We start from the raw sequence: 27,277 nt of genomic DNA on the forward strand, positions 1-27,277 counted from the left end.
GTATAAATAATATTATAAAAAGAGGAAGAGTTGGGGTGCCTGGCTGGCCAGTCAGAGGAGATTCGACTCTTGATTTCAGGGTCGTGGGTTCAAGTCCCATGTTGGGTGTAGAGATTACTAAAAAATAAACTTTAAAAAGAGGAAGAGTAATGTATCTACATATTTGGGGAAAATAATACACTGTTTACAAGTTGTTTTAACTAATTTATTAAATTTAGGGCCCTTTTATCAGGGATTCACTCAGAAATAGTGTAGCTTTAATTTCACTTTTAGAGAGCTGCCTTTGCAGGTGGTTTGTGAATTGTGTATATCATTACTATATTTTTATTTTTCATACAAACAGATAATTTGTTATGGTTGAATAATAACCAGACATCTTATTGGTTCTTCGTATACACAAAGATATTTTTCCTATTTTAGATCTGGTAGGTTAGAGATTTATTTACTGACTCATAGGAGAATGGGAGAAGGTGAGCCAGATTAGTCAGAATAATAGAGTATTGAATTTTCAGCTAGAATGGATGATTTAGTCTAAGCTTCCAATCTTATTTTTAATTATCATAAAAAACACATAACATTAAATTTATCTTAATCATTTTAAGTGTACAGTTTAGTAGTGTTCAATATATTCACATTATAGTGTAATAAATCTCTGTAACTTTTTCATCTTGTAACACTGACACTCTATACCTGCTAAATACTAATCCCCCCTCCCTCCTCTCCCTAACCCTTGGTAACCACATTTTTACTTCCTGTTTCTATTATTTTGACTACTTTAGATCTTTCATATGAATAAAATCATACAGTATTTGTCCCTTTATAACTGGCTTAATTTGCTTAGCATAATGTCCTCAAGTTCATCCATGTGGTAGCTTGTGATAAGATTTCCTCCTTTTTAAAAGCTGCATAATATTCCTTTGCATGTGCTTTCTACATCTTCTATATCCAGTCATCTGTCAATGACAAGTGGGTTGCATCCACCTTTTGGCTCTTGTGAATAATGTTGTATTGTTGATGTGCAGATTCTACTTTGAGTTCTTTTGGATAAATACTCAGAAATGGAATTACTAGATCATGTGGCAATTCTATTTTTAATTTTCTGTGGAACCTTCATACTGTTTTCTGTAATGGCTCTGCCATTTTATATTCCCACCAACAGGGCAGAAGGATTCCAACTTCTCTGCATCCTCATCAATACTTAAGTTTTTGTTCTTTTGATAATGGTCATCCTGATAGGTGTGAGGTGATATCTCATTGTGATTTTGGCCTGAATTTCCTTAATGCTTAATGATGCTGAGTATCGTTTCATGTGCTGATTGGACAGTACTTGTATGTCTTCTTTGGAGAAATGTCTAATCAAGTCCCTGGTCCATTTTTTAATTGAGTTGTTTTTATGTTGTTGAGTTACAGTTCTTATATATTCTGGATGTTAATCCCTTATCAGGAATATGATTTACAGTTATTTTCTCTCATTCTGTAGGTTGCTTTTTGTTCTTTCAGTTGTTTCCTTTGCACAGAAATTTTTAAGTTTGTTGTAGTTCCATTTGTCTATTTTTTTCATTTTAGCATCATATCCAAGAATTCCTTGCCAAATCCAGTGTTCTGAAGCTTTCTTTTTGTTTTCTTCTAGTTTAATAGTTTTAGGTCTTACATTTAATCTAGTTTGTTAATTTTTGCATATGGTGTAAGGTAGGAGTCCAGATTCATTCTTTAGAATGTGGATATCCAGTTATCCCAGCACCATTTGTTGAAGAGACTGACTTTCCCCATTGTGTAGTCATGGCACTCTTGCTAAAAATCGTTTGGCCACACATGCAAGGGTTTATTTTTGGGCTCTCTGTTCTTTTCCATTGGTCTATATGCTCATCTTTATGCCAGTAAGCCTTCAATTTGAATATGCTAAAGTGAGTATTCGGATGGTATAAGTGACTTGCTAAGGTCAACACTAGGAAAAAAGTATCAAAGCGTTGCTATATTTTCCTTTTTTCCTTTTAAAAAGATTTTATTGATTTATTTGAGAGAGAGAGAGAGAGCACGCTTGCGAGCAGGAGAGGGTGGAGGGGCAGAGGAAGAAAGAGAAGTAGACTTCTTGCTGAGCCAGGTAGTCCCACTCAGGGCTCGATCCCAGGCCCCGGGGATCATGACCTGAGCCGAAGGCAGACGCTTAACTGACTGAACCACCCAGGCGCCCTTGGGCTATATTTTCTGATGTTTGGTTCTATATTCTCATACAGTAATTTGCCACATGGTTGCCTTTGCTTATTCTATCTTCTTTACCTTTGAATGCCTCCCTTTTCAGTGCCTCCCCTGCTACATATCCCTTCTCCTTCTTCTCCAAACCTCCCTCTCCTTCTTACTTTCTCCATTCCCTCCACCACACACCCACACCCACACCTTTGCCTCTAATTCTTACTTTAAAAACTCAACTCTAATCTCTCTGCTCCAGAAGCTTTCCCTGAGTTCATCTCCTTAAACATACACCGCTTGGGATAGGTTCTTGAACTCTGCTTACATTGATTTACTCAGTCATTCTGTATAGTAGCAGTTGTCAGTTTGCAAATGTTTCTCCCTGTCACTTTAGTGTATGTTCTGTATAGACAGGGACTGGGTTTTATTTGAATTATATCCCCAGTTTCTAAACAGTACTTGGTACACCTACTGAATAAATGTTGAGTGGATAGATGAATGGATAGGAGGATGGATGGATAAATCTAATACTGTGGTAAGCACTGTGGTTAATATTATCAGAAAACCTAAAATCTTATCATAGAGACAAAACTTAAACACGTGAAAAGTGTAAATAACAGTGTGGGGGGAGTATAAGATTAAATTTTATAGATTGTCAGTAAATACTTGATCAAAGAATAATTGGATGATGCATTAGCATTTATAAGTCCTCTAGGAGTTCCAAGATGAGAGAGATTACTGTTGGACTAGTTTGGTAAGGCTTCCTGGAGGAGAACTAGGACTTCTTCTGAGGCATGTGGGATTTAGATACATGGGAGAGGAATGGTAGAGTCAATGTTAAGGTTAAAGGAGGGACAAAGTGTTCCATGAACAGGAAGATAATTCAGAGTATTTAGAGGTCATCGAGAAGATACTTTGGTTCATGTAAAACAAGCATGAAATGGAAGATGTAGAGTGATTTTACTGTTAAACAGGGAGGTTATGTGAATTCTGTAGGATATGATAGAATGTTGAGGGTTTTTTAAATAGAAATAGCATTTCAGGATAAACTCAGTCTGAGGTGTGCAGGCTGCGTTGGAGGTAGCAGAGTGTAGCACATGTACTACATTTGTGATGATATTTTGTTTACAGACGTAAGACTATATGAGTTCTTGAACCAGCATGTAGTCAGTAGGAAGTGAAAGAAAGGATATAGAGGGACTGTATCAAGGAAGAATCTGATGAACCTTATTATCTGATTTCATTTTTGAGGCGATGGCAGATTTAAAGATGATTGCCATTTGGTGGCCTGATGACAGTGAGAATGGCATCTGTTGTCATGTCCAGCCATTTCTCTCTTTTTTTTTTTTTTTTAAAGATTTTATTTATTTATTTGACAGAGATAGAGACAGCCAGCGAGAGAGGGAACACAAGCAGGGGGAGTGGGAGAGGAAGAAGCAGGCTCACAGTGGAGGAGCCTGATGTGGGGCTCGATCCCAGAACGCTGGGATCACGCCCTGAGCCGAAGGCAGACGCCTAACTGCTGTGCCACCCAGGCGCCCCTCAATTCAGGTCTTACTGTTAGAACAATTTCCTGGCTGGTGCGGCCACCTCCAGTTTTGCCCCATTTTTCATTCTCTATAGCACTGCCAGATTGATGTTCCTGATATGCAGAGTAGAGCATGACATTCCCATGCTTGAACATTTTTTTTTTAAGATTTTATTAATTTATTTGACAGAGAGACAGCCATTGAGAGAGGGAACACAAGCAGGGGGAGTGGGAGAGGAAGAAGCAGGCTCCCAGTGGAGCAGGGAGCCCGATGCGGGGCTTGATCCCAGGACCCCGGGATCATGCCCTGGGCCAAAGGCAGATGCTTAACGACTGAGCCAACCAGGCGCCCCCATGCTTGAACTTTTTAAGGGCTTTCCATTGTCTTAAAGTCTGTTTATACTCTTTAGGCTAGGATCCTAATCTTTTGCCATTTCCTCTTCCCCAAATCAAGTCCAATATTTTAGACACATTCAATCCAGTTTCCCATATACAACTTTTTCATATCTCGGTGTCATTGTTAGTGTTCTTTCCTCTTTCAAGATGTCCTTATCCTTCTCTTCTTGACAAGCTGATTTTTCTCTTTATGACCTGACTCCTCAAGAAACTCTTCCCTGACTTTTTATTCACTTCCTTTGGTGGTGGCACAAGCCATGTATTTATACAGCTAAATACAAATCTCTCTTTACTAGATTTTGAGCTCCTTGAAATCAGGGCCAGGTCACAATAAATGCTCAGCAGTAATAATAATAGTTTAATGCTTATTGAGTGCTTACGTTATGTCACTTACCTTAAGTGTTGTATTTGTATTAACTCATTTAATCTCTGCAATAACCCTATGTGGTAGATACTATTACTGTCATTTTACAAATGAGGACAGTGAGGCTTAGAAAAGATTAAGTAACTTGTTGCAAATTATATGGTTAATAACTAGCAAAGCTCAGGGTTGAACTTAGGATCCATGTTCTTTAACTCCATATGTCACAGTGGCTTACTATGACATTCTCTAAATGGTGTTTTTTGGTGAACCAAAATTCTTAACTTTGATATAATGAAATTTATCTGTCATTTTCTTTATAATTAGAAGTTCTGTATCCTGTTTAAGACTGAGCCAACCAGGCGCCCCCTTTTTTCTATTCCCAAATTATGATGATATTCTCCTGTTTTACCTTCTGGAAACTTTGTTGTTCTTTCACAGTTAAGAATAAAGAAATCACCTGGAATTAATTTTTTATGTAGTACAAGGTAGGGTCAGGTTTCAATTTTTTTTCCATATTGTCCTAGCACCACGTATTGAAAGATTGTTACTTACTGCTCTTTGGTGCCACATTTATCACAAATCAAGTGTCTATGTATATGAGTGGGCCTGTTTCTGGGCTCTGTTTTTTTTCTTTTTGTGTTTATCTGTTCTTGCTCCAAAACCACATTTTCTTAATTGCTGTAGCCTTATAATATGACTGTATATTTGATAGAGTAAATCCTCTAAGAATATTTCTATCTTTTCCAGGAAGCCTTTGCTAGTCTTTATCTTTTGTACTATTTTGTATTTGTATTTTAGAATCAGCTTCACAAATTTCAGAAATGCCTTTTGGAATTTTAATTTGTTTTGCATTTAATCTGTAGGTTAATTTGAATATGTTACAGTATTGAATTTTCCAGTCCTTGAAATGCTATTTCCATTTACTTGTATCTTCTTTGATTTATCACACTTTTAATATAATTTTTTAAAATTTGGAATGATCTTGTACTTACAGAGAAGTTGCAAGTACAGTACAACCCCCCCAAATTGAGAATAAGTTGCTAAATGAATGTCCCATCATCCCTGAATGCTTTATTTTTCCTGCAAATAAGGAAATTTTCCTGTATACGCAGTATAAAACCACTAAAATCAGGAAATTAACATTGATGCATTATTGCCTTCTAATCCTTACACTCTGTTCATATTTCTCCAGTTGTCCAGTAATGTCCTTTATAGCAACAGGATCTGGTTCAGCATTACGTTTTACATTTAGTTTTCATGTCTCTTCAGTCTCTTTCAGTCTGGAATGGTTCCAGTCTTTCCTTGACTTTTATGATCTTGACACTTTTTTTTTTTTAAGATTTTATTTTTAAGTAATCTCTACATCCAACATGGGGCTTGAACCCACAACTCTGAGACCAAGAGTCACATGTTCCACCTACTGAGCCAGCCAGGTACCCCTGACCTTGACAGTTTTAAAGGTTATAGGCTAATTATTTTGTAGAATGTCCCCCAGTTTGTTTGTTTTCTGATTTTTTTTCATGATTTGATTGAGATTACGTGTCTTTGGCCCAAAGATCACAGATATGATTCTGTGTTGTTATTGCAGGGTTTGTTTGTCCCACTACTGATGATATTTACTTTGATCATCTCATTAAGGTGGTATTGCCAGGCTTTGTTGTTAAATTTCATCTTTTTCCCTTCTTAATTAATATTTTGTGGGGAAGTATTTAGAAGCTATGCCAATATCCCATTCCTCATAAAACTTCAGTTTATGTATATCAGTAGTAAATGGTTTTCTGTTACAATTCTTTACTATCATTATTTATTTTGATGCCCAAATTGCTTTCGATTTGGCCAGTAGAATTCCCTTTAAGCTGATTTCTGTGTTCTTTTGACATGTCCCTATAATTCTCGGAGTATTCCCTTGCTTCCTTACTTTCTGGCACAAAAAAAAGGTGTTCCAGGCTTATTTTCTCTCTTCCCTGTCCTAGTCCCATAATCAACCATTTTTCCAAGAAGCCCCGTACCTTTTAATGGAGAGTGGTATTTAGAAATCAATACCTAGCATTAGGTGTATTTGGTGCTGTTAGGTGTCATGGCACCCAGGCCTTCTCTTAGCTAAGAAACATACGTGTTATATACATGTATGTGTACGCACATGTGCATCCATGTCCATATGTATTTATTTACTTATATATTAAAAACTATGGGTTCATATCAATACCTTATCCCCAGAAATCATTCTGGTTTTCTCGCTTACCATGTTTGTAGCACTATTTTCCAACCCCTTAAAGTGAGAAAACCTTTATCCTTGTTATGTTTACTTATCTGGCCAATCCTTCTGTATGTAATTAGTTCCCCATCATTACCCACTTACTTGTGTGAATTTCATCCTTACTCCACTGAGCCTTGGAAACCTGTGCAGGGTTGATTCTGTCCCCTGCAACGTGGACTCCCTCTCCACCTTTCTTAGATTCTGACCCCTGGTGCTGGACTTCTCCACTGTGTAGATTCCCTCTTCATCCTGTTTTGGGCTTTGATGCCTCATGCCACATTGTCCGTTGGTCTGATGTACAGTAGTCTCCCCTCATGCGCAGTTTTGCTTTCTGTGGTTTCTGTTACCCACGGTTAACTGAGTTCTGGAAGCAGATGATCCTTCTGACATATTGCCAGGTCAGTAGTAGCCTAATGCTACTTCACAATGCCTATATTAATTCACTTCATCTCATCACATATACATTTTATTATCTCTGGTCATCACAAAAAGGGTGAGTATAGTACATTAAGATATTTTTAGGGCACACATGTATATGAGGAACAGACCACATTCACATAACTTTTATTATAGTATGTTATAATTGTTCTATTTTATTGTTAGTTATTGTTGTTAGTCTCTTACTGTGATCTCTTATTATAAATAAACTTTATCATAGGTATGTATGGGGAAAAAAACACAGTATATATAGGGTTTGGTACTGTTCATGGTTTCAGGCATCCTGGGTGTCTTGGAACATACCCCTTGTCGATAAGGGGGAACTATTGTAGGCCCTCTGCATCTTGCTCAGGCTCTGATGTCCTGAGCTGGATCTTTCACTCATTTAGTATGATATTTTTAACTAAACCACAGAGCTCATTTGATTTTTCCCTCTAATGTTCCTTTTCTGTTTCAGTATTCAATCCAAGATCCCACATTGCATTTAGTTATGGCAGTTCCTTATTCTTCTCTTGTCTTTCATGACCTTGACTTTTTTTAAATTTTTATTTTTTAAAAGATTTTATTTATTTATTTGACACAGAGAGAGAGAGAGAGAGAGTGCACAGACAAGGGGAGTGGGAGAGGGAGAATAGGCTCTCCGCTGAGCAGGGAGCTGGACATGGGACTCGATCCCAGGACCCTGGGATCATGACCTGAGCCGAAGGCAGGCACTTAACTGACTGAGCCACCCAGGTGCAATGATGACTTTGACATTTTTGATGAGAAGTATTTGTAGAATGTCTCTCAATTGGGACATATTTGATGTTTTCTCATGATTAGATTGAGATTATTATATTTTTGGAAGAATACCACAAAAGTGAATCTGTTTCCTCCTCTATGGGTTGTATTTGGGAAGTATATGATATCAATAAATTTATTACTGGTGATGTTAACCTTAATCACTGGACTAAGGTGGTGTCTGCCAGATTTCTCCATCATAAAATTACTGTTTTTCCCTTTGTAATTATAAGTATCTTGGAGAAGATACTTTGAGACTTTGCTGATACCCTGTTTCTTCTCAAACTTTTGCCCACCAATTTTAGCTTTCAATATGCCATCAGTGGATCTTGCTTGTGACAGTTACTGCTGTGGTTTTTGTCTAATGTTGATTTTTAAATCTCTGTCATTCCTTCTGTACTAACGAATTGTAATTCTTCTGAAGGAAGAACTGTGCCTTCTTCCCCATTTATTTATTTAATTACTATATCATTATTAGATTCTTAGATATTTATTTTATTGAGTGGATTATAGCCCAGTACTATCATTCTGTGGCTCAAATTCTTAGGCGTTGGCCATTGGAGCTCCTTCAGGTTGACTCCTGTTTCCTTTTGACATGCCTCCATTCTTTTCAAGCACTTCCTCAATCTACCTACCTACCAATACATAGGTACTTATAATTTCATTAGTTATTTCAGGTAACCAACTTTAAATTTTATTGATCTATTTTATGTTTGCTGTCTATTTGATTATTTTATGTTCTTTATCATTTCTACTAATTTTGAATTAATTTCCTTCTGTTTCCAGCCTTTTAGCTTCTCTACACATATGGATTTAAGGCTGTAGATTTCCCTTTATGTACTGTTTTAAACTGCATCCAGCAAGTGTCAGTATGTCCGTTTTCATTTATGCAGTTCTAAACGTTTTCTATTTCTTTTTTTTTTTTAAGATTTTTACTTATTTGAGGGACAGAGAGAGGTGTACTAACAGGGGAAGAGGGTGGGCAGAGGGAGAGGGAGAAGTGGGCTCCCCACTGAGTGGGGAGCCCCATCCAAGCCTTGATTCCAGAACCCGGGGATCATGACTTGAGCCGAAGCCAGACACTTAACTGACTGAGCCACCCAGCCTAGTGAAATATTTTTCTTTGACCAGTGGATTATCTAGTAGTGTTTTTTTTCTCCAAACATCTGAATATTTTCTAAGTTATATTTTTGTAACTGATTTCTAGCTTATATTTTCACTATAAATACATTTTGTATGATTTCAGTCCTTTAAAATTTGTTGAGACTTGTTTTAGGGTTCATTATATGGTAAATTTTTAGAAATTTCTGTGTGTGCTTGAAAAGAATGTCTTTCATACTTGTGTGTAGTGTTCTATATATGTCCATTGGATCAAGTTTATATTAGGGATTGTTCATGTCTTCTAGATTCTCACTAACTTTTTGTCTGCTTCATCTAATTGGTTAATGAATGAGATGTATTAAAATCTGTATTTTGTCTTCCTTATTCTATTAAGTTTTTGCCATATAAAACGTTTTTTGAATCCATGTTACTAGTTACATAGAAATTTACATTTATTTTATCTTCTCGATGACTTGAACCTCTTGTATTTGCAAAGTGAGCCTCTGATCAACTGGTAAAGTCTATTTTATGCAATTTTAATAATAGCAACTTTTTTGGAGTTAGTGTTTCTATGATCTTTTTCCTTTTTTTATGGTCTGTTTCTATACTCCTGCTTTTAGTATTTCTGTATCCTTATGTCTAATAAGTGTCTCTTGTAAGCATCATAAAATCTTGTTTAAAAACCCTTCCTTTTTTTTTTTTTTAAGATTTTGTTTATTTGAGAGAGAGAGAGTACACACACATGCTAAATGGTGGGGGTGGGAACGGAGGAAGAAGGACAAGCTGACACTGTGCCAAGCGTGGAGCTGGTTGCGGGGCTAGATCCTGGGACCGTGAGATCATGACCTGAGCCACCCAGGGGTCCCTAACCTCCACCCCCACCCCCCCCTTTTTTTTTTTGAGATTTATTTTATTTATTTGAGGGGGAGAGAGGGGTAGAGGGAGAGGGAGAAAAATCCCAAGCAGGTTCCTTGTCCAGGGAAGCGGAACCCAGTGTGGGGCTCAGTCTCTCCACCCCGAGATCATGACCTGGGCCAAAATCAAGAGTCAGACGCTTAACTGACTGAGCCACCCAGGTGTCCCTCCCTTCTTTTTTTAATTGGAACATTTATATACTTCATTTACACTTAATTTAATTATTGGTGTTTTAGGGTTAAAAATTTATTTTACCATATATTTTCTTTTTGTCTTGCATATTGTTTCTTTTATTTTTCTTTCTTGTCAAGCTTTGGATTATTTTTCATCATTGAATTTTTAAATTTATTATGTTGGAAGTTAACCTTTTAGCGATTACTCTAAAAATTATAACAAATCCTTCAGTGGCCAAAATCTAATGTTAATTGGTAGTTTTATCTTCTTCCCAAACATTGCAGAACCTTAGAATTCTTTAAGTCCATTTTCTCTTTCCCAATCTTTTTGCAATTGTTTTGTATTTAATTTTGTATGTATTTATTTACAACCTCAAAAGATAGTATTTTATATAGTTAGTATTCATTTAGTTTTGCCCATGTACTTACCATTTTTAAAAAAAATTTTTAAGTTTTTATTTAAATTCCAGTTAGTTAACATACAGTATAATATTAGTTTCAGGTGTACAATTTAGTGATTCAACACTTCTGTGTAATACTCGGTGCTCATCACAAGTACACTCCTTAATCCCCATCACCTATTTCCCCTGTCCCCCACCCCTCTGGCAACCATCAGTTTGTTCTCCATAGTTAAGAGTCTGTGTCTTGGTTTGCCTCTCTTTTTTTCCCTGTGTTTGTTTGTTTTGTTTCTTAAATTCCACATATGGGTGAAATCATACGGTATTTGTATTTAACTGACTTATTTCACCTAGTATAATACACTCTAGCTCCATCCATGTCCTTGCAAAAGGCAAGATTTCCTCCTTTTTTATGACTGAGTAATATTCCATTGAGAGAGAGAGAGAGTGTGTGTATATGTATATGTGTATATATCTATGTATATGGGTATACATAGATATACACACACCCCATCTTCTTTACCTGTTCATCAGTCGATGGACACTTGGGCTTTTCCCATAGTTTGGCTATTTTAGATCATGCTGCTATAAACATTGAGGTGCATGTATCCCTTTGAATCAGTATTTTTGTACCTTTGGGTAAATACCTAGTAGTGCAATTGTCGGGTCCTAGGGTAGTTCTGTTTTTAACTTTTTGAGGAACCTCCATACTGTTTTCCAGAGTGGCTGTACCAGTTTGCTTTCCTACCAATAGTGCAGGAGGCTTCCCCTTTCTTGGCATCCTTGCCAACATCTGTTGTTTCTTGTGTTGTTAATTTTAGCCATTCTGACAGGTGTGAGGTGGTATCTCATTGTGATTGGTATTTCCCTGATGATGAGTGATGTTGCATCTTTTCATGTGTCTGTTGGCCATCTGTAGGTCTTCTTTGGAAAAATGTCTATTCATGTCTGCTCACTTTTTAATTAGATTATTTGTTTTTTGGGTATTCAGTTGTATAAATTCTTTATATTTATATATTTTGGGTACTAACCCTTTATCAGATATGTCATTTGCAAATATCTTCTTCCATTCCACAGGTTGCCTTTTAGTTTTGTTCATTGTTTCCTTCACTGTGCAGAAGCTTTTATTTTGATGAAGTTCCAATAGTTTATTTTTCCTTTTGTTTCCCTTGCTTCAGGAGGCATGTTTAGTCAGAAAGAGGTTATTGCCAGTGTTCTCCTCTAGGATTTAGATGGTTTCCTGTCTCACATTTAGGTCTTTAATCCATTTTTATTTTATTTTTGTGTATGGTGTAAGAAAGTGGTCCAGTTTCATTCTTTTGCATGTTCCTGTCCAGTTTTCCCAACACCATTTATTGAAGAGACTGTTCTTTTCTCATTGAATATTCTTTACTGCTTTGTCAAAGATTAATTGACCGTATAGTTGTGGGTTCATTTCTGGGTTTTCTATTCTATTCCGTTGATCTATGTGTCTATTTTTATGCCAGTACCATAGTGTTTTGATCACCACAGCTTTGTAATTTAACTAGAAGTCTGGAATTGTGATGTCAGCTTTGCTTTGCTTTTTTCAAGGTTGTTTTAGCTATTTGGGGTCTTTTGTGGTTACATACAAATTTTAGGATTGTTTGTTCTACCTCTCTGGAAAATGTTTGTGGTATTTTGATAAGGGATTGCATTAAACATCTAAATTGCTTTGGGTGGTATAGACATTTTAACAATATTTGTTCTTCCAATCCATGAGCATGGAGTGTCTTTCCATTTCTTTGTGTCCTTTTCAGTTTCTTTCATCTATATTTTATAGTTTTCAGAGTACTGGTCTTTCACCTCTTTGGTTAGGTTTATTCCTAGGTTTCCTGTGGTTTTGTGTACTTATTATTTTTGTTGGTCTATTCTTTTTTCTTCTACCATCTTCCATCAGACTTATCCATGTATGCATGGAGAATACTTTGTCAGATTTTCTTTAATGGAATTTACAATTCCTCCAGGAGAAGAGTGTCCTTAAATATGATGCTTATCTTCTAGATGTTTGTTTTCTCTGAGATTTTGGCCTGTTAATTCTTTACTACCTTGTTGTTTTCTGTTGTCTTAATCGGTTATTTTTAAATAATTATTCCAGCTTTTCTAGTTGTTCTCAGTGAGAAAGTAGCTTGCTATCATTGAGCATAATTATTCCCTTTGTTGTAAATTGCTGCAAGTAGATTGCATGTGTAGAAAGGATAGGAAGGTGAACCTGTTAAGAAAATGGCACAACTAAAAACCTTTCCTATTAGTATTGAGGTTTAAGATTTTCATTTTCAAACATGAAGCTATGTTGTAGAAATTAATGTTTTAATTTTTATAATCTTTTATTCCAGCTCGTGATGCTGATGAGCGAGAGAAGTGGATCCATGCCTTAGAAGAAACAATTCTTCGACATACTCTTCAGCTTCAAGTAAGAGTCTTTACATGGCTTCTGGATAGTTCATTAGTTTTTTTGTTTGTTTTCTGTTTTTTAAAATAACTGTGATATGATGTAATGAAAACTTATTTCTGAGTTGCTTATTCTTGCCTTCATAGTGTTATATAGTAAAGTTATAAAGCATTTTCTTGTGCTTTCTGTAGGGTAAAAAACTGATTTTTATCTTAAAATAAGACAGTTCCAGGCAATATTGAATGTGAAATGCTATGTTAAAATGTGCCAAATCATTTTTAAATTTAGTATCTGTAGTTGGTTATTGATATAACCAAATTATGCAGTAATGCGTGATAATAGATAAGTGCTTAGAGATTGACCTACTTTTCTTGTTACAGGATTTGGCAGTTACCATATGTGTTAGGCAGGACTCTTCGGGATGAAAATAATAGGGGGAAAAAAAACCAAACTGGTTTAAGAAAAAAGTAAAGCTGGCTGAGATGTGGTTTGAAGTAGGCACTTCAACAATGTCACGATGACCCAGATCCACCATTTCTATTTCTACGCTCCTTTTCTTCTGGGGTGGCTTTTTTTTTTTTTTTTTTTTAAAGATTTTACTATTTTATTCAACAGAGATAGAGACAGCCAGCGAGAGAGGGAACACAAGCAGGGGGAATGGGAGAGGAAGAAGCAGGCTCACAGCAGAGGAGCCTGATGTGGGGCTCGATCCCATAATGCCGGGATCACGCCCTGAGCCGAAGGCAGACGCTTAACCGCTGTGCCACCCAGGCGCCCCTGGGGTGGCTTTATTTTTAGATGGGTTCTCTTTGTGGTAGTAAGATGGTCGCCGCAATTTCAGCCTCCCATTGTTGAGATGTATAACCTACTATTGGGAGAATACTGTAGGAGCTCCAAGTCCACAGAAGGCTGTTGTTCTTTCTGGACCATGGTAGGACTAATAGGATTAGTGCTGATTTCCTTAGCTTCAGTCATTTTCTTAATGCTCATCAATCACAATTTCACAGTCATATGTTCGACTTCTGTAGCTGGGATGTTATCTGCTTCACCAGAAACACTTTTCCGATAGGGTAGAAGATGGTCCCCATCAAGCAAAGTCAGAATAGGGAAAAAGAAATGCTGGGTGATAAAAACAACAAATGTCTGCTGTGTCATACTGAAGATAGTTTTCCATGTTTATTCTTCAACGAAAGAGCTTATGTTGTGGCATTGGAGGATGTTGTTTTAATTATTTTGATGGATAGGATTGAGTTGTACAAAAGTGACACTTTATAACTCTTTTTCTCTACTTATTTTTGTCCTGTACCAGGAATTGGCTTGATTGGACAGGTTGATATGGTGGTGTAGGGCATCCCAGGTCCTACAAAATTGTGAACTCATCACTTGAGAGGGTTCAAATACAGGCTTAAAAAACATTATTAAAGGATGTGGTTATTAAGAGACTATAAGAAATTAATATGGAGTGAAACTGGGAGATCTGTTAGTCAATTTAATAAATGAATGTGGCATCATTTCAGCAAATTTGTGATTCAGTATGATGATAAATGTTTTAAGAATCACATTAGCCTGGGGGCATCTGGTTGGCTCAGTCAGTTAAGTGTCTGCCTTCAGCTCAGGTCATGATCCGAGGGTCCTGGGATTAGCCTGCTTCTCCCTCTGCCTGCTGCTCCCCTTGCTTATGTGCGTGCGTGCTTTTTCTCTGTGTCAAATAAATAAATAGAATCTTATTAGCCTGGAAGAAAAAAAAAAAAAAAAGAATTAGCCTGAATGTGGCAGTTAGATTTCCTCCATGGTTGGTGAGACTGACATTCAACTCTCTCTATGATCTGTTCTCAACTTGCCTTTCTAGTCATTTCTACCATTATATTTCTCCGTCAACTTTTTACTAGAGTGCTGCTGTTACTTACTTTTCTCTGAACACATCTTTGCTGGTTTCCACATTCTTGCACATGATGTTCTCCCTTTCTCTCTGAAATGCCATCTGCTTCCATTCTGCCCTTGTATACCACCCCTTTTCTTCAAAGCCCAGTTCAGAACTGACCTCTTCTGTGGAGCTTCCCCTGACTGACCCCTCCCTCCCCATACCCCAAACTCAAAGTGATCTCTTTCTTTGGATGCCATACTTCTTGTACAATTCACTAAGTCCTTATCATAATTGTTTTTGTTTTTTAAAGTATGTGTAACTCCAACCTCCCCAGTTAGGATTCAGACTTCTTAAGGTTGGGTACCTAATTTGATCCAATTTTGGAATTTCTAAGCTTTTGCTCAGAAGAAAAGACAAGAAAAATTTATAAGTCTTGGACTCTGATAGCTTTTATATTTAAAATATATAAAATATATATTTTTATATTTATATTTTATATATTTTTTATATTTATATATAAATAAATATATATATAAAAAATATATAAAATATCTTTATATGTATTTTTCCTAAAAAGATAATATATACAGAAGATAGGACATTTAGAAATATGTAATTGAATGTTAATTTGACTGGCAAAAAAGTAAAGATTCTCCTCCCAGAGATAGTCAAGTGTGATGAAGAACTTGACTCTGGAGCCCAAATGTCTTGGTCTATATCCCAGTGCCACCACTTACATTTAACTGTTTACTTGAACTTAGTCTCTCTGAGTTTCTGTATCCTCGTCTATAAAATGAAGATAATAAAAGTACCTACCTTTATAGAGTTGTTTTAATGATTAAATGAGTTAAATGCAAATTTGTTGAAATCATGCCTAGCTATAGTGAGAACTCGACAAATGTTAGCTGTTGTTACTAATGAAACTACTCTCACTATTACCACTCTCAGTACTTGACATTCTAAAGTGCTCAGTAACTGGTAGTTAAATGAAGAAATTCAAATTGAATGAATGAACAAAGAAACAGATGATATATAGGTTGCTTTTCCATTGCTGTTTATCAAGTACTTTGAGATGTATAGTGTTCCATTCAGTCACTGGAAAGTAGGTGCTCATGGAGCTCTCTTCCAAATGGGCATGAAGGGCATTTACATGTCTTCCTTTTCCATTGAATTTCATCTCTACTTCAGCCATTAAACTACACTGCTTTGGCCTTGTTGTTACAGAGGGCTGCACTACCTCTAAAATACTGAATTTAAAAGTATTTTCTCTTTGACCACAGTTTTCTTACCTTCACCATCTATCACTTACTTTTGAACTTCTCTCATTTTGGTCTGAGCTCTACTTCTCCATTTTTCCCGGCCATTTAATATCTTTCTAGTTGACCTGTGTCATCCTCCAGTGTAGATCTTATAACTCTTTCTTCAATACTGATTTTGCTATCACCTTTAGAATTTTTTGTCACTGGATGTTTTGTACTGTGTCCCATTCTGGTTTCCATTCCCCAGGGGCTCCCATTGTCTGGTTTCTGTGCTTCTAGTACTGTTAGAGGTCATAATATTGAGATGGCTGTATATATCACAATTTAAATTTTGTCTAACTTTAATTGAATTTCTAGAACTCTGTTGAACAGTCTTCTTATTGACTCCTTGATTTTCAGTTAAATTACCACAGTGGAATATTTTTCATTAGTTTTCAGTATCTAATACAGCCTGCTCCCTTCTTTATAGAAAAAGGTCTCACTTCAGTAGTTCTTAGTGATTTCACCTATACTTACTTTTTCTCTTTTGCATATTTCAAAGAAAAGTTCTTACTCTTTCCCAGAGTTAGTACAACACCCATGCTGTGATTGCGTGATGTTTCCTTTGAGACTATGACCTTACTCCCTCTCCCTCCAGTAGCCCTCACCATTTTCATGGATTCCGCTAAAACTTCTGTGTAGGTGACTCTTCCTTCCCTCCACACCACTCCCCCTCTTTATATATAAATCTTTTCATATGTAGCTTCAGTCTCCCACTCTTTCCTTTTGGATTTTGCCAATTAGATGGCTCCCTGGAACTCAACCTCAGCATGGCTAAAACTGAACCTATCATTTCTTTCCTCCTCAAACCCATCTCTATCTCATTTTTTTGTTTCTGTTAATGACAGTGTTATTCTCTGAACCACTGAAGTTTGAAAGTTGAGAGTCCTTTTGGGTGATAACTTCTAAACTGCCAAACCTGGGTGTGTGGGTGTGTGTGTGTGTGTGTGTGTGTGTGTGTGTGCGCGTGCGTGTGTGTTGTGTCTTTTTTTTTTTTTTTTAATAGGATCACTCACACTCCTCTGATGTTCACTTTGACTATCATATAAGTTGCATCTTGCTGACTGTCTCTGGTACCCTCATGATATTTCCTGAATTTATTCTCTCCATCTTATTACCTTTAATAAATGACCTTGAGGCATCTATAACAGTGAAAAACCTTTAATGATTTACATTTACCTGTAGGATGAAGTAAAACTTTTTATTAGGGGATTTCAGGTTCTCTTTGATTTGATGCCGACCTACCTTTTCTGCCTCCTGTTTCTACATGTTTCTGGTTCCATGCTTCTACTCATGCTACTCTCTCTCAAGTCCTCACCATCCCCAGTCCTCAAATTTGCCTCTGTAAGATTAATTCCCGTCATTCAAGACCCAGAGCACATATCACCTCTTCATTTCATCTCTTTCTTATCACTATAATAAAAAGTAGTCTCTTACCTCTTTAACCTCTATTGTAATTTCCCCTTTTGTGTAGCCCATATAGCATTCTGGTATGTAATAATAACAGTAGCAACTAATATTTGAGCACTTCTTATATGCCAGGAACTGCATGGACTTTACACACATTATCTCTTACAATAATACATTATTATATAACTCATTGCCCACTTGCGATTATAAGTTTCACGAGCCAAGAGAGAACCTATCTTTTTGATAGTATTTTTCCCATTGCATGTGTGCCAAGCTCAACACGCCCTGTCTAACCTTATGAATATGGTTTAAGAAGCAGTATATTATAGTAGAAAATCTTTAGAGCCAGGCGGACCAGGACTTGGGTCCTTGCTCTGCCATCTTATTAGGTATATGATGTGGAATACATACTTAATTTCTTTTAAACTTCTTTTATACCTTAGCTGATCTTTAAAGGTAGGTATAAAGCCTCAGTCAAGTAGTTGTGTTAAGATGTTATAATATCTCTAGCACATTACACCTTGTATGGTGCAGGTACTCATAAATATTAGTTCCATTCTTCCTTCCATTCTGATGGAACAGTAAATTCATCTAGAACGGTAAATTCATCCAGAGCACGTCTTGTACCTTTTCCCTTTCCTTCCATCTTTCCTCTTTTCCTGTTGTTCTTGCTCTTCTGTGGGTATGTTAAGATTTAGGTTTTTTTTTTTGAGAGAGAGCATGCACACACATGTTGGGGGAGGGGCAGAGGGAGAGACTCTTTCAAGCAGACTCCATGCTGAGAGTGGAACCCAGTGTAGGGCTTGATCACAGGACCTGTGAGATCATGACCTGAGCTGAAACCAAGAGTCAGATGCTTAATCGACTGAGCCACCCAGCCGTCCCCATTTGTGGGTATCTTAAAATTGCAATTAGGACAGCCTGAGAATGGGAGAAGACAACTAAAATCTTCTCTCCTTTCAACTCCTATGGAAGTTGAGTTTCTAGTAGTCATTCTAAACTTGTATGTTAGCTTGTGTTATCTTTCCATGTATTTACACCCAACTTAATTAGGACACTCCTTGAAGAGGAGGCAGAGGTGCTTTTGAGCTTCTTAATCCCTTCTTCTTAGCCTGTAAGAAGTCTTCAGTGAATATTTGATGATACTGATTAATGGAGGGAAACCTTTCAGATTCTTTATTTGCCCTCATAAGCTTTAGTATGAACTAAATGCTGAGAGATTGCCAAGCAGAGGGATTTATCACTGGAAGAAGATAGGATGCTACATCGTGTAGGTTTTGCAATATCATTCTATATTATACAAAGTATAGTGAATCATAGCAGCTTGCCTGGATATCATACAGATGTAAAAAGAGTTGTATAAAGTTAAGTAAACTTGGGCCTATTTAAAAAAAACCTCTTTTAAGCCCAGAATTCCAGTGTTTAAAGTATTAAGTATATATCTTGTTATTTAATGTGGGCAAACAAAGCTAGGTATAAACTTCGTAGATTTAAAATCATATAGAACTAAATTTACATCCAAAAGAAAATTGCATGTGAAATACAAACCAAGCACAAAGCAGTAAAATCTAAATTAACATTTATTTAATGTGATAAATGATATTGCCTTGTAAAAATGGGTCACCACTAACAATGTGAAAATGGTACTGACTGTTAAGGTATACATTCTTTATAAGTTTGACATGAGTACACTACTGTGGTTTATTACTGTCATCTTGCTGCTTTTCTCTGTTCTGACTACTGGGAAACCTTCTTTTGTACATCACATCTTATGAGCTTATTTGGCCTTCAGTTCACACCTATGTCATTTTCATGGTCAAGGCTCTTCTGTGACAAGTAGTAGTACTTTGTGCCAACTTGATCATAAACAAAAATGGACAATGAAATAACTTGGTACCACTTGGATTAAGGTTGTTAAGATGATTCAGTGTGTGGTTATACAGATTTCTCTAGGTTATCAAAATGAAAACATAAAAGATTATGGTAGATACTTTTTTAGATCCCAATTAAAAAACCTCCATGTGGATGTATACTAATTGAGTAGTATAGACCTTTATGTTTTTTTTGGTTTTATGCTATAACTTAGTTGATATTCAAAAGAATTTTATACCAAATGGCTTCTGTGGTTGTTGTTTGGGCCAAGAAATTGGGCTATAATTGTCCTTGTCTATATAAGTTTATGTAGGCCACTGTAGACTGCATCTTAGGTGGTTATCAAATTGGAATTTCATTGCTGCTGTCTTGAAATTTTATAATTTTTGCCCTTTACTATCCATTCACTTTCCATTGGCTTTGATCTCAAGCCCGATCTCAAGCCCCTAGAGAGAAAGGACATGATACCTTGTGTAAGACTATGGCTGAGGGGAATAGAGAGGGCTGGTAGAAACCTCACCAGAAATGCCCCTGAATCTGAGTAAAACATCATTATTCATAAAGGAAATATGGCAGAATTCAGATTGCAAATCATTATTGAAGCTGAAAAAATAATGGAGCCATTTTGAAGCCTTCCTTTTCAAAATTAGATACTTCAAAATTAATTACGTATCTGCCAAACTTTTGTTATAGACAAACACAAATTGAGTATTTAAGGTATAATTTGGGATAGTAGCTGAGAAATTAATCTTTAGTATTAGGATACCTTGATTCCACCCTCTTTTCTATAATGGCTCATGTGTCTAACTGGGTAACTAAAATTAATTGAAAGCTTTTGAGTACTATTCTTGAGTGTTAGGCTACTTCACTGAAGATTAGTGTTTTGAACATACATTTCAATTTTTCATTATATAAAGATCTGTTTCATACCATTGTATTGTTTCTCCTCCCACCTTAAGATTTCATTTTTGTGTCATGTAGAAAAATAGGTGTTTTGTTTTTCTCCTTTGAAATGCTTTGTTACCTCAAGAAAATGATTGCAATATAGATGTGTCACCTTTTCCACAGGTAAAATGGTATGGAGAAGTAGCCAGTTACTTGGGTTTCCTATAACAAAGGCAAATTCCCCCTAAGGGTTGTTACCAGTGTCATTGTTATTACTGAGGGCAGATGAATTTCTGGCTCCTAAATTGGAACTTAGGATTTTAGGATACACTTTTTATTCAGTTCTGTTGTCCTAGTGGTGGCCCATCTATCTTGAGCTCTGGGGAAACAAATAAGAACAAATGGTTGAGTTTTATAGCTGCTAAAGGTTATTCCTTTAACTGCCAGAAATTTAACTGTGTTTTTTATGGACATTTCCTGCCTTCTCTGTATAAAAATAAAGTTTAAAATTAAAAAAAATAGTGCATGTTCAATTCAGAACATATGGAGAATACAAAAAATTTACGCATTTGGTAAATACTTATATGTATTTAATGTGTTCCATGCACTATACTAGTTGTAGAGGATATTATTGTGAATAAATGACGTGTTGTTCTTGTCTTTACAGAGCTCAGTCTAGTATAAAGTAGAAAACAATCATCAGGATTGAAGTTTTAAACTATGATAAAGTAATGACAAGTCATGCTTCTAAAAAATTTTAAACTATGTAGAAGTATAAAAAATAAAAGCAGTAGTGTTTCCCATACCCTTTCTTTAGAGATAAACACATAGTTCTCATTGAGGGCATAAAAGTGGGAGCATTTAAAATGAGTAATTATGTAAACAAAGCCATCTCACCCATTGTGGCAAGGATCTATGTACTTCCAACCAAATTTGGCAACTGTATTGTTTTTGTTTTTAACTCATGTGTTTTTAATGAAATCTACAAGTTGTTTCAGAAGAAAGTTAAGTGACCGATGCAGGATTTTATGTGTAAAAGTCGGGGCAATAGTACCTAATATAAGTTTTAAAATTAAATAGTACTAAAAGGCTCATACAGAAAAACAACAGCCTTCTGTCTCTCTGCTTTCTCTGTTCTGCTTGCTAGACTAGCTATTTTCAGCCTTTTTATACTGAAAAAGCCTGTTTATACTGCTGATTTCATACTGTAGTACCTGGCATTTCATTCTTTAAGAGACCTAATGAAGCACCTAATACATGTCAGTCCCTATGTGGAGGAGATACTGCAAATCTGTTGGTGAACGAGGCACTGCAGTATGATAGCCATTATGAGGTTTATAGAGGGTGTTTGTTCCTAACCTTGAATAAAATAATTCTTAATAATTCTTAAATGCTAGTTTGATAATGCATTGAGAATTGCAAATCAAACTTTTGGAACATGGTCACCTTGATCGTGAGATGGTAAGGCCTGCTCTACCATATGGCAAGTGGTGTTTTTATTCCATATGGCCAAAGTTTCTATGCGGACATTTATTGGCTGACTTTAGTTTTGAGACTTTCAGGTACTGCTCAGACAAAATAGTGGAGCTACATATCCTCCTTCCAAGAATTGTCTCTTAATGTTATCCGTTCCAGTCATTTGGCCTGAGTTACAAAGCAAATTCATAGGGAAACTATGAATTTTTCCTCCTATTTTGCTTGTTTTGCTTCTGTTGCTACCAGAAGTATTTGTCGTCTATGTCTGAGGTGACACCAGAGCAAAATGTGATTTATAGGTAAACATCATTGGGCTCTCTAGCAGAAATAATATTTTTGAAAGTAGTGCATGAATTCCATTTGGTTAAAATTTTCTTTTCATCTTAATGGCTGTAGGTAAAGTTGGCCTGTTTTTTGCTTGGCTTCTTGCCATTTGAAAGACCCTCTTACCCTGAATCTTAGTATTTTTATTTTTCTCAGGTTGTTCTTTGTACTTCTTAATCATCCTGTTGTAGTCTTTTTTATCTTTTTTTTTTTAAAGATTTTTTTTTTTTTATTCGACAGAGATAGAGACAGCCAGCGAGAGAGGGAACACATGCAGGGGGAGTGGGAGAGGAAGAAGCAGGCTCATAGCGGAGGAGCCTGATGTGGGGCTCGATCCCATAATGCCGGGATCACGCCCTGAGCCGAAGGCAGACGCTTAACCACTGTGCCACCCAGGCGCCCCAGTCTTCTTTATCTTGAACAAAAACAGGAAAAGTACTAATTTAATTTAATCATGTAGTAGCCTTAGTTATGTAGTTCAAAGATAAGTAGTGAAGATTTTTTTTTGATACATACGGAAATCAGTTGTTATAGATGGGTTTAAGGCATTGGTCCCTTAACTTTCTTCTGAAGTAACTTGTAGATGTTAAAAAAAAAATGCTCAAGTTGCCAAATTTGCTTAGAAGTCCTATAATTTCTTGGGATAAATTGGGTAAAGTTGCCATGTATCATGTAGTTACTTTTCGTTTTAAATGCTATGTCTTTTATGCACACTAACTTTATACAAGGATTAGGAAAATGAGAACTACATGTCTGTAACAAATAGTTATCTCTAGCATGAAACTGAAAAGGTAGACTTTGGACTGTAGCTATGACCTCTTTAAATGGGTAACTAGACCCTAGAGTTCTATATATGCAGTTGAGGAAGACTCAGTTGTATTAATAGACCATCATAAATCATGTACTCTATTGCCATTCCCTGTAATCGTAACACTTACGCCTATTAATAAAAAAAAACTAATGATAATTAGGTCTGCTAAAATTTTACTAGAACTTTACTATTTACACTAGTCTATCAAAAATGACAGTGCATTAGAGTTTGAAACTACTAACCCATGATGATGAGGAGGAGGAGGAGAAGGAGCAGAAGAAGAAGGAGAAGGAGTGATTTGGAGAACACTTTAAAAAAAATATCTGATACTTTGGTAGGCACTGTTAAATATGAAGTCACTGATGACCCCTCATGGGTCTCTGTGTCTAGCTGGGGAGATAAACACATGAAGGACCTGGTAAGCAAGAATGATAAAATAAGTATTATGTCTCTTATGGACTCCAACAGTACAGTACATGGACAGAATTAGAGATGTAGGCCTTTTTCCCCTGGCCTAGAGGACTGTTGGATCAGCCAATATTGAATTACATCCTTTGGGCTGCTCAGGCACAAAATTAACTGCTGGAAAAGCAGATATTAAAGGAAGACTTTAAAGGGTATTAGTGGAAGTTGTTAGACATTGACCTTGTCCATTTGGCAAAATTAATGTTTTTTCTACATCAGTGTTTATAGTTTGATATTTATCATACAGTTGATGTTAATTTTTAGAACCTATTACTATAGGAAATTCATTATTGAGCACTAATATGTGCCAGGCATGTGGCTAAATACTGAGGATATAATGTTGAACAAAATCAGATAGACCCTTGCCTCATTAAGCTTACAGTCTAGTGATGAACATAAACATTAATGAAAGAATAATGCAATTAGATAGGAAGCAGAGAAGTGGTTGGTGGAATTGACTGCTTCAGGGCCATTAGGGAAATTTGGGGATGATAGAAATGTTCTATGTCTTAATTGTGGTAGTGATTACATGTGTGCATACATTTAGCAAAATAAATTGAACTGTACATCTGAAATAGATGTTTTATTATATGTAAATTATAACTCAATAAGCTTAATTAAAACCTCAAGTACACATAAAATTATAGCTGTGATAAGAAGGAGAGTTGCAGGGAACATGAGAACATATGATAGGAAGAATTCACATAGGTGGGGAGGACAAGATGATGAATAGCCATAAACTGAAGGGGATTGGTGTCAAGGGGATAGTGTAAAAGATGGAAATAACAGCCTGTGCCAAGGCCCTGAGGTTGGAAAGTCCATGGCAAATTGAAGAAACTAGAAAAAGGTCATTGTGTGTAATGAAAATGAGGGAGTGGAAGGTGTAAAATGGAGCTAGAGAAGAAGTAGGGCTAAACTTTGTAAGCCAGTGTTAAAAACTGAATTGTATCCTAAGCACAGTGGAAAGCAGTTGAAGTTCTTAATTGGTTGTAGTAGGGGATGATGAGGGAGTAATAAAATTGGTTTTGGAAACCAGCTACTGTAGCTCTAGTGTTAAGAATGAATTGGAGGAACTAGGGTGGATTCTGGAAGTTTATTGCAAGACCTATGACTGTGTGGAGAGTAATGGAGAGAAGTGGACAGAATGGATAACGTATTGAGGAGGTAAAAATGATGGAATTTGATGGACTGAATGTGGAATGAGGGAGGCATCATGGACTGCTAGGTTTATGGTTTGCATAGTAGAGTGGACGGTAGTGGTTTTCATTTACTGATATAGAGGCAGTACTGGAAGACCAGGATTTTGAGGAGTAGATGTGGCAAGACGAGTGCATTTGGTATTGAGCATTTTGAAAAAATTTGCATAAAACTGTAGGTATCTTTAACAGTGCAGCAAGCATTTACTGAGCCTTTGGCAGTGCACACACATTATGCTAGTAGTAGGTGCTAGCAATAGGGCTACAAAAATTAGATGCTTACGAATTTAGTAGAATTGCAGATGTATAAATAACCAGAAGGAAAAGTAGTAAGAGAAAGAAAAGGATTGTCCTCCAGAACAGTAAGTTAATTATTTATGTCTCTAATTCCCTGCATTGTGGATGTCTCTGTTAAGGTCAAGTCCGAACTTTTTATGTAATTTGAAGTTAATGCCATTTGGTTGTGAAGCATCTTCGCAAGCCACCTACATTCCTTATGGAGCTGTGGCATAACAGCAGTTCCGCGAAGTTTCCCGGATTAATAAAACAAGGCACCCATGCTTTTGTTTACTGAGCAAGTATCCTCCTCCCCTCCACTCTCCCCCCCCCGCCCCCACGCGACACAAACAACTTTCCGGAAGTAAGCAAAAGCAGTTATCGAGATGAAACTTGGTTCCACAGCTGCCAAAATTTTATGCACTAGAAGTTGGGTGTAGGTGAAGCAGTTTTTCGTCTGTGAGGAGTCCTTCCCCAGTCGCCACGTTATGGGAATTCCCGGGGCTGAAGTTCTGAAGCCAAGCAGAGCTCCCTTGAGCTAGGACCTCCCTTTCCTGGGGAGGGCGTGAGCTCAGCAGCTGCTTGTCCCGAAGCATAAGTCCTGGAGCGGGCTTGGGTCCCCAACCCACAGCCCCCAGGGTGAGCCCCGAGCTCCGTGAGGAGGCAGCCAGGGTTGGGTCTGGACACGGAGGCGGGGAGCTGAGCTCTCCCGGGACCAGACGCTGCTGCCGGCCCCTCCCGCTCCCTCCCGCCGGTGGCCCACTCCCTCCCTCCTCTCCACCCAAAATTGGCCTAACGGCCAATCGTCAGTCGCTCACCTCCTTTACGGCAGGTGACCTATGGCCAATCGCCAGGGGTTTCTTTGCCAGGAGCCGCTAGGGCCAGCCAATCGGTGCGGCCCCTAGGCCCGGATGGGGGGCGGGGGGGCAAGGGTGGGTGCGGGGTGTCCCGGGGGACCGTCTGAACCCGAGTGGATCGACTTCACTGCAGTGTGGGGGGATACGGCCTGAGGGAGAAAAAAAGGGGTGCTTGGAAGCGGCCCCCGATTCCCCTGGAGGCACAGAGGGCGGGGGCCCTGGCGAATGGCTTTCTTGCTGGCCACTGGCGGAGTGAGTAGACCCTGAGGGTCTGGGAAAGGGGCCGGCCCCCACCCCTGAGTCCCCGGGGTCCCTGCTGCCTGGCCCTGCTGGGCTGTGGGCGCGAATGTCGCTCTCTCCCTGCCTCCTTTCCGCTGCCCTCTTGGGTGAGTAGGACGACGTGGCCGCTCAGGCCGTCTCTTCCCAGGGAGCTCTCCACACTTCTTCCGCCGAGATGGGTTGGAGGGTGAGGCTAGGGGCCTCCTGTTTCACCGAGAGGTCATTCGCCACCAAACCAGACTGGAAGAGGGCATCTCTTCCCCTTTTTTCATTTTTGTGGAACTCGCTTTCCTTTTCGAAAGCTGTCTCAAGCTGTAAACACAAAAGTTAAGCTTTCCCGTAATGTGAAAACTTAATTTTGACCAGTTGCCCATTAATAGAGTCTCCAGTTGCAGGCCAAACATTTTCTGTTTTATTTTTGGCACTGTGTTCTTCCAGCCTGGCCTAGTATCTTTGTATGTAGTAATTATAGGTGCTTTTATTTGTATTTGTGTGGGGGAGGGGAGTGGTTTTACAAGCTTCTTGAGTAGCTTGTGCAAAAAAATATTGGAAGCTTTGGAATAGTGTGAGGTTTTCATAAAAACTGGAGGGAAAGGCTTAGGTTCTCAGCACAGCTCAGTTATGGGAAGTTGAGTATAATGGATAGTCTAGGAAGCATATTTGAATCATGCATTTTTTTTCAGCGTTCATACTGTACTTCACAAGTATTTTTGTTATGAGTGAGAAATGTATTGAAGCAGAAAACTTTTTGCTCATTTGAAGTAACATTTGGTTTTGCTTGTCAATTGTTTATGTTTAGCTGTGTTCAGGAAATTAAAAACAAATCAAGTAATTATTTCTCCCAGTTTTTAGCAGAGATGTTTAGGGATGTAATTACAGTTTAAGAGCTTTTGTAATGAAATTTAAATTGGAAATTCTCGTCCACTGTTCTTGAGTCATCTTTCAGAACATTGCCTGTATTGAACTAAGTGATAAAGCCCTTTAATGAATGGTATCGACGTCTCTCATTTTCTTAAAGAAATTTTTTAACTTTGATTTTTTGTGCAGCCCAGCCAGAAGCAACTTAAGTAAAAATACTATATTACCTTTCCTAGCTCAGGGAAGATATAAACCACCAAAAATCAGACTTTTAGTCTGAGAGCTTAAATGAAAAATAAATATCACAGAAAAGCCAGATCGGTTTCCAAAGTGTCCTGAGTTTGTTTCTGACACAGGTGGCATTATGCTTAAAGTTCCCCTCAATAAGTACTAGGCTACAAAGGCTATTGGTCACATCCATTTTGATATTTCTGAAGTTCTAGGTGCGTTTTTTTTAAT

General features: G+C 37.4%; 1 protein-coding gene across 6 annotated transcripts in view; it reads left to right on the plus strand.

The window, feature by feature from the left end:
- Positions 1-27,277, plus strand: part of OSBPL9 (oxysterol binding protein like 9) — a 175,925-nt gene that overhangs the window by 87,925 nt on the left and 60,723 nt on the right. For 4 of the 6 annotated variants that reach the window (XM_045799562.2, XM_045799563.2, XM_045799560.2 and 1 more), the window contains exon 4: positions 12,892-12,968. In XM_045799562.2, coding sequence (XP_045655518.2) covers positions 12,892-12,968 — 77 coding nt within the window. Of the gene's footprint in view, positions 1-12,891; positions 12,969-25,751; positions 26,068-27,277 lie in introns of those variants that run through there. The other 2 variants (XM_045799565.2, XM_045799564.2) reach the window with 2 other exon arrangements.

The sequence above is a fragment of the Ursus americanus genome, chromosome 12 (genome assembly GCF_024610735.1).
Source record: "Ursus americanus isolate L20-20 chromosome 12, mUrsAme1.1.p, whole genome shotgun sequence".
Lineage (NCBI taxonomy): Eukaryota > Metazoa > Chordata > Mammalia > Carnivora > Ursidae > Ursus > Ursus americanus.